Below are 8445 nucleotides of genomic sequence, written 5' to 3' on the forward strand. Positions count from 1 at the left end.
ACACACACACACACACTTCTCCCTCAAATAACTATTATGTTCATTCAGTTAATACTCAGATTTACCAGAACTTGAACGCGTCGTAACGCGTTAGCAGCTAGCTAGATAGCTCTGGTATTTAACGGCTAACGCTAACTAGCCTTCCTGACAATTTCTGTTGCATAACGAGATAAATCTAAACGCACGTTACATTGACGTCTAGAGGATCTGCGATTATATGTCCCCTCTCCCCCATACAAAAGGGGCGTGGCCTAGACGGTTAACCTAGCTTAGCACAAAGACTGAATACACATGGTTCAGACCAATTAAACAGCTCCAAATTGTCTTGTTTACATGTTTGTTGTTGTGGAAAGTAACATGTGACGAGCAGCTAGCTAGCACTGACGCAGCTAGCGTTTGTTCAACGCGCTAGCTAGTTAGCTCGTCACAATGTTTCATTTTCTACTTTTTTTAAAATGCAGATGTGTATTTTGGGGTTTTAATGTCTTCGTTGGCTCTCTAGTCATCGAGCTAAGCTAACTAGGCTAAACACGCTCTGAATGCTTCTCTATGGAACAAAGATATATAAACGTAAATCCTCCTCTCAACCAACCAAATTCCCCCTAAACAACGGGTGAAGACGGTGGAACACGTCACGCTTCATCCAGTAAAACACAGTTTACATGTGAGGACGTGAGAGAAACTCTGCACATCAAACACAACCGTGTTCACTCCCAACACCACACAACACCATGCAACACTCAATGTCCTCGAGTGTTGAACCCCAGCAGGAAGGGAAACGTCTTCAAGTCATAAATCAATGAACAGACTCTTAATAAATACGTATTAAGAGTCTGCTACTGGAATGAGACTCGCTAGTAAAACACTTTAAAGCTGTGACATTACATCATAACCTGAGACGACGCCTTCCCCCCCGCTGGATTGTTTGTAGATCTTTTTGGGACCAGGCTAACGACTGGACTCAAACGTCTTCCTGAACATCTCCACAGACGGACTCGCTGAGGACGACTTGTTACTCAAACGTAACAAACAAGGGAAGTTTCACAGAAACCATCCGATGGGCATCCAGCGCTTCTGTGCCGGCTTCAAACAGATGAACCTGTTTGCAAGTCAGGCATCTGCACCGAGCACACGAAGCCCCGGATGCTTTACATACAAGGGGTCAGAACTCCAGCGCGAGGAGAGAGCATCCCATAATGATCACGGTCTCTCTCTCCATTTGCATTCGAGTCTGAACCAACTCAGAACGTTACTGTCGGGTCTCCAAGAAGCCCTGCCGGGCGGACGGGGGTCAAGCGGATCCAGGTGGCAAAGTCCGGTTCCCCTGAAAGAGAAGAGAGGAAGTGAGTTCAAAACGCTCCTGATGGTGTAGAAACCATCAGGAGAGTCCGAGCTTCTTCTGAAAGCTAACAAGCGTCACGTTGTTGTTGTTGTTGTTGTTGTTGTTGTTGTTGTCCAAGACATAATGATGCTCTGAACACGCTAGCTACGATTAGCTGAACATTCAAAACGCTAGCAGACTCCATCTTGCAGAGAGAGGAGCTAGTTAGCCAGCTAGCTTGTCCACTCCCAGAGATGGTTAGTTAGCGAGTTCGCTATGAAGGTAGATTTATGTCTTTTTACCAGAGCAAATTTCTAGTTTGTAAGGAAATTATCTCCAAATCTTTGCTCTCGATTAAGACATCGCTCCAAAAAAAAAAAAGGTTAAAAAAAAGAAGAAATTTTCTCAAAACTAAAATTTGCTCCCAAGAAAGAAATTTGCTCTAAAAAAAAAAAAAAAAAAAAAAAAGTAGAAAAAAAAAAAAAAAATTTTTGAGGGAAAATTTTAGTTTTGAGAGCATTTTTTTAAGTGTTTTTTTTTGAGCAATTTTTTTAATTGGGAGCAAAGATTTGGAGATAATTTACTTAGAAAGGAGAAATTTGCCTGAGTAAAAAAGACTCAAATCTACCTTCATTGTTGGCTAGCTAGCGTTCCCGTCCCCAGAGCGGGACAGTTTGCTAGTTCGATAGCTCGTCTTCATCTCTCTGAAAGTTCAGCCTTTTAGCAACATTTTTCTTTATCTTTTGCAGCTTAGCTTCGCTGCGCTGAGCGGTTTAGCTAAGGGCTAAGCTAAATTATTAGCAGTGTTATTAGCAACTCCATCGCTGAGACGTTTTGCTGATTGGCTCGCTAGGATGCAGCAGCTCGAATGTTCTCAGGGTCTTTGGCCTGACGACAGACTTCAGCTTCCCCTTCAGCTGCAACGGAAACTTGTCGATTCCGATCTTTCTAGGAATCCGGTGGTTTGAACCCGCAGTTCCTCCGTCAGCTGCCTTCAGCAGGAGGATCAAAGCGCTCCGCATTGCGCGGTGATTCTCAGGCCTCTTGTCACGAACAGAAGCGTTGACGTGTCGCGACAGGTTCTCGGCGTCTCACGGCATCCTTTTGTTATCGCTCGTGAGGTATTCTGCTGGAGGGGACACCTCGGGGCCGCCGAGCGGAGAGCACGTCTACAAATAAACCAGTCGAGCGAAGCGGCGCGGCCCTGTGGAGCCTCTCCGCCGCCGTCATGTGAATTCCTCCGCTCTGCAACACGCCTCTGAACTCAACGGCAGAGCAGTGCGTCCACGCTGACTCACTGCTGGTTCGTGCTGCGACGCCAAAATAAAGCTGAACCACAAACACGGACAACTGAAGCGTGCGTTTCATCAGCTGCAGTGACTCCGGCTGCAGCGGCTGGTTGCTGCTACGCTAGCGCTCCTCCGTCGGGATCGCACCTGATTCAATATCACTTCCTCTCGTCAGCACCTGGACGATCTCTCTGCCAGTCACCAGAGTCTCATCGCCTGTTGCAAAATTCCGGGAATATTTAAAGTCGGAAACTTTCCACGGGAATTAGCGGGAATAAACAGGAATTATCTGGAAATTTTGGGGTAATTTAACTGTATGTACCTTGTCATAAGCAGACATGCATGCAAACATTTATAATACAACTTTTAAAAATGACTTTTTTGACTTTCCAAAAGCCGTGAATAATCAAGGTGATGGTGTACTTTAGTGTGGACGTACAGACTTCATACTCTACTGCTGTAAAAAGTCGACTGTATACAAATAGACTTGGTATTAAATGAACATGGCTTCAGTTTATCAAGTAATCAATATGCTGATGACAAACAGTGTTGGAAAGTTCACTTTCTACATGAACTAGTTCAGTTCACAGCCCATAATTCAACATTTTGAACTAAGTTCACAGCTTCAAAAAATGAACTAGTTCAGTTATTCTTTTCAGTATGTTGCAGCTGTAATTTAAAGCTCTCTCTGTCTGCAGTACCGCTCTTGGCCTCTAGGCAACTCGGCGCTCTCACACTGATGACAAAAACGTCAAAAACAACAGAACGTTTTATGTTTATGTTTCTGCAGACGATGTTCACAACCAGCTGCGTTCAGGGTCCAGCTGAGCTCGGCCTGCAGAGTCTTGTTCTCAACTACATTTAAGCTCCTGTTATATATATATATATAGGAAACCTTCCGGAAATTTACCGGAAAATTTCCGCCCCTTGCCTCCCTGGTGAACGCTGCAGGTCTGTGCTGGCGTACCGTGAGGTGGAAGTAGCCGCCCATCTGCAGCAGACACTCCAGCGTCTCCAGCATCTGCTCCTGGCGCAGCGCCTGCAGCCGGCTGGGATTTGGGAATCGGCTGCATTCCAGCTTTCGTACGGCGGCTTTCAGAGCCACCGAGGCACACTGCAGGACGCTCATGCCTGGAACACACACACACACACACACACACACACACACACACACACACACACACACACACACACACACACATAAGCCTGCAGCTCTTTTTTCCCCCTTCTTCCAAAAATGAGGTTTCCATACGCTGCTTGTCGCGGTACGAGCAAGAAAAAGCTCAAAAGTAGTTTATTTTTCAATGTCTGAACCGAAAAACAATGTTTTGGGACCGAACAAGCTTCTTAAGATGTCAGTGCTCGTGTTTAACGTGAATTATTATTATTATTATGCTTTAGGTTGTAATCTTTCTAAAGATGTGCAGTATTCGTCTGTGGGTTGATGGGAAGGCACCGAACCATACAATGGAAAAAACCAGCGGCGCAATTAAGGAGCCATTTTGACTTTTGATCATATTTACAATGAATATATATATATATATATATATATATATATATATGTATATATTTACACACACACACACACACTTTCTCCCTTAAACAACTGACCCACAATAACACAAACTGTGAAGCATCGCAGATAGCCGGCGTGTCTGCCAGAGCTAGCTAACATGTGCTACACACAGCGTTCACGTTAGCTAACATGTGCTACGCGTGGCATTCACGTTCGCTAACATGTGCTACGCGCAGTGTCCCTTTAGCTAACGGAGGTGTATTTTCCAGCCTTTTGTGGTACTGTTGTGTTTTAAATGTGTTTTGTCATCGTCACTCATATTCCTGTGGAGCCTCGAGGGTCTGAAAGGTTTCGTACTGACCGGAGTCATCGGTGGCTTCCACGTCCACGTACACGCCGTCCAGCATCGCGTTCTTCAGAACCTACACACACACACACACACACACACACACACACACACACACACACACACACACACACACACACACACACACACACACACACACACACACACACACATAAACACACGTTTGAATCATCATCAGATCTGATCAGCAGGTTTTGATGATCGTTGAATTATCTTTTTATTTCCTCACACTCTTAAATTTCAGTTTCTATTCATTTTCTTTCCTCAGCAGAAACATATTTTCTTCTTATTTTTTGGGTTTTAGGACTTTTTTCCCCAGTTATCAAACTATTTAATGATGTTTTTCTTCCTGCTGGAGCTGCTTTCCTTCCTGAGTTCCATACAAACAGTCAGAGGCGTCCTGCAGGGAACAGACTGCCATGTGTGTACTTTGTGTACTCTGTGTACTTTAAACAGTAGAATGATGTTTTTAAGCCTTTCTGCCAACAGGCTCCAGCGAATTTGGAACAGTGCAACTTTGCCTCCGTGTTGATTTGTTCACGCAAACCAAGAAGATGAATCTAAAAGCAGAGTTACTTTTATTTACAATATTATTACCAACAAATATTTTATCTCAGGATTTATTGGAAGAAACAAAGCGATTCTCTGTAGAATCAAACATTCAGCAATGGAATAATGTTTCAAGGCAATGCGTCGCATTCAAGGTGCTGAAGGCAATGCGTTGCATTCAAGGTGCTGAAGGCAATGCGTTGCATTCAAGGTGCTAATGGCTGAAGGCCACCTGGTGGATTCATCGTCTGACATGATTGATAAATCTTTTAAATAATTGCTCGTTGTCACACTGGAGCAACTTCCTGTACATCAACATCGTCTCAAAACTCCTGACGTCAACCTTTAAGTGCGCCGCCCGTAAGAATGTTGTCCGACAGCTGGCAGCAGTCTGCGTGAGCGGCGCTTTGAAGAGAAGGTAGAACAGCGCAGAGCGTAATGACAGGTTGTCCAGATGCCACTTATCTCCACTTTGAGGAATGTCAAACACACGGGGAGGAACTCGCTCAGCTGCGAGGAATCTGTAGCGCTGCACGTCTGCCAGGAGGCTCGCAAACTATGATATATAATATGTTATATAACGCTGGTGAACTGACCAGGACACCTGACAACAGAAGATCTCTGGAACAGCTGCTCAGAAATATCAGAAGAAAAGACTGTGATATGAAATAAAGAGCTAACGTTAAAGAGCTAACTTTACACTTGAGAGCTAACGTTAAAGAGCTAACTTTACACTTGAGAGCTAACGTTAAAGAGCTAACTTTACACTTGAGAGCTAACGTTAAAGAGCTAACTTTACACTTGAGCGCTAACGTTAAAGAGCTAACTTTACACTTGAGAGCTAACGTTAAAGAGCTAACTTTACACTTGAGAGCTAACGTTAAAGAGCTATTTCAAACTAAATGAACGTCACATGAATTTAACACATTTACAGGACTTTTACACAACTTTTGGGATTGTATTTCTTTCAAGGACTTTTCCAGGCCTGGAAATAACTTGACTTTTACAGGTTTTCGCCCCCTGACGCCTTCAACCCCGCGCTCACCTCCAGCACTCGGGTGAAGCCCCGCTCGGCGCTCAGGTGCAGGCAGGTCTTCCCCGAGCCGTCGGCCTCGTTGACGTTGGCTCCCAGCAGGATCAGGTCGGCCACCATCAGGTGGTGGTTGTGCTTCGCGGCGAGGAGGAGCGGCGTCTGTTGAGGAAGACGGCGAGTTCAGAGTCTGGTTCGTTTTGAGTCTACAGGCGATGAGTTGTTGTTGTTTATTTACATTCATGCTTCAGAAAGTATAAAATAATATATAAATATATGATGAATATAACATAATGTACGTGTCTCAAAGCTCGTTACCATTCCATCTGCGTCTTTGAGGTCCAGGCCGCTGACGGCGGCCATTCTTTTGGCGATGGCGTAGCCCAGCGCTCTCTTCCCGACACACGCCACCTGGTGGAGCGCGCTGGAGGCACGAGGACAGCAGTGAGACACACGCACGCACGCCTGAAGGCAGCACGCCGCCTTCAAGAAGCTCTGAACCGCGTCCAGTGGAGCTTAAATTACCACGTCGTCGTGATGCGTTCACGTGCATCTCGTAAAAATTGTGTTTTTGCAAAAGTATGACGAAAAAAACACGTATCAGTTGATATGGATGATCAATTTGTATATTTGGCAAAAGAAAACTCTAGATCTACATGCACACAAACAGACACACACGCACAGACACACTCACGTCTTGCCGTGCTCGTCGGCGGCCAGCAGGGCGGCGTCGGTGAGGCCCTCCAGCTGTTCCTCCTCCCTCTGCAGCTGAGCCCAGAAGAACGCCGAGTTGTTCCGGTTCCAGATGTCGGCCTGCTCGGCCGCCGCGCCGCACGGCGCCGCCAGGCGCGGCCAGCAGGGGGCGCCGCAGCCGGGGCTCATGTCGTCAGACTCGTCGCTGTTGTACCCCGAACCTGAGCGAGGAGAGACGGTGACTCACGCGCACCACAATGCAAACTACGCTAACCTGTCTCTGGAACCAGAGACAGGTTAGCCGCTAACGGCGCTAGCTCTGATTCAAACGTTGTTTTCTGCTAAACATCCTGCGGTAACGAGCACATGATGAGGACACGCCCACAGCGCTGCAGGCGCTTATGAAACGATGACTTGTTGAATCTACTTTAATAAAGGACGTCATGTTTTTAAGCTGTTTTTAGAGCATTATTTTGGGGCATTTTGACTGCAGTTTCTCTGTAAACATCTTTAACTTGGATTCAATTAAAACTATACACATATATAAACATATAAAAATGAATTATAAAATATAATAAATACATACATAATGTAAATATAATAAATATATATATGCAAAAATACACAATATATACATATATAAAATACACACACACACACACACACACACATATATATATATATATAAAAATAAATAAATAACTGTGTATCTCAGTGACTTACTGGCTGAGGACCAGTGGGGGGACTCTGGCTTCGGGGAGGGCAGAGCCGGGGCCGGGGAGCTGCAGGTGAGCCCGGTGCGCAGGTCCTCCTCCAGCACCTCCACGATGATGGCCAGCTCCTCCAGGCTCTTGGAGGAGCGCCTCCTCTGAATGACAGAGGAATGCAGTCGTTAAAACACTGACAGCGTCAGCGGCGCCTGCAGCGGCGTGCAGCGCTGAGCTGCTCTCACCGTGTAGCTCCTCCTCACCGCTCGCATCTTCACCCGTTGTCTGTCTGCTGAGGGAGAAACAACACAATCACTACACAACAGAGGGCTCAGGCTGCTTCCTGCTTGCCGGGCAGCTCGCTAATGCTAACAAGGAGACCAACAACACGACAACAACGCTCAGAACACCTGAGGTTCACTCACCTTTCACTTGATTCCCGTAAATCTTCTGCGAAAGAACAAAAACACAAAGCACAGATTCAATCAATATTATATATTAAATATCAATCACAACGCATTTGTGTAGTTGGTCATCCATGAAAAGACTCGAACAGGAGGAAGAACTCAGAAGAACTATGAAGATGTTTACCAGAAATATGGATTCATTATATTAGTCCAGTAAAATATAGTGTTGGTGATGCGTTCAGGTGGAGTCTAGTAAAATATAGTGTTAGTGATGCGTTCAGGTGGAGTCTAGTAAAATATAGCGTTGGTGATAAACTATTATTATTGATCAATAATGAGTTAATTTGGTTCATTATTGATCAATAACTAGCATCGGCGGCAGATAAAGAATCTCTAGAAGTGATATTTGTGTTCCTTCTGTTCCTCCGTGTTCTCATCCGTGTTCTGATCACGTGTTCTGATCACGTGTTCTGATCCGTGTCCTCACCTGAAGGTCCAGAGGCTGCTGGTCCTGATCGATGCGGATCTTCTTCAGCAGATCCCTGACGGGCCTCTTGACCCGGACC

General features: G+C 45.4%; 1 protein-coding gene across 3 annotated transcripts in view; it reads right to left on the bottom strand.

Moving 5' to 3' along the window:
• Positions 1 to 8445, bottom strand: part of zgc:113279 (uncharacterized protein LOC553749 homolog) — a 9358-nt gene continuing 913 nt past the window's right edge. For 2 of the 3 annotated variants that reach the window (XM_068585420.1, XM_068585419.1), the window contains 10 exons: positions 8367 to 8445; positions 7898 to 7922; positions 7718 to 7764; positions 7489 to 7633; positions 6767 to 6986; positions 6391 to 6496; positions 6088 to 6234; positions 4488 to 4548; positions 3578 to 3741; positions 1 to 1324 (listed from right to left, as the gene is read on the bottom strand). The exon at positions 8367 to 8445 is cut by the window's right edge and continues 31 nt beyond it. In XM_068585420.1, the coding sequence (XP_068441521.1) occupies positions 1292 to 1324; positions 3578 to 3741; positions 4488 to 4548; positions 6088 to 6234; positions 6391 to 6496; positions 6767 to 6986; positions 7489 to 7633; positions 7718 to 7764; positions 7898 to 7922; positions 8367 to 8445 (1027 nt within the window). In that variant the 3' untranslated portion in view covers positions 1 to 1291. The remainder of the gene's footprint in view (positions 1325 to 3577; positions 3742 to 4487; positions 4549 to 6087; positions 6235 to 6390; positions 6497 to 6766; positions 6987 to 7488; positions 7634 to 7717; positions 7765 to 7897; positions 7923 to 8366) is intronic. The other variant, XM_068585421.1, reaches the window with a different exon arrangement.

This window comes from Clinocottus analis, unplaced genomic scaffold (genome assembly GCF_023055335.1).
Source record: "Clinocottus analis isolate CAN_PGR_092001 unplaced genomic scaffold, fCliAna1.0.p SCAF_2, whole genome shotgun sequence".
Lineage (NCBI taxonomy): Eukaryota > Metazoa > Chordata > Actinopteri > Perciformes > Cottidae > Clinocottus > Clinocottus analis.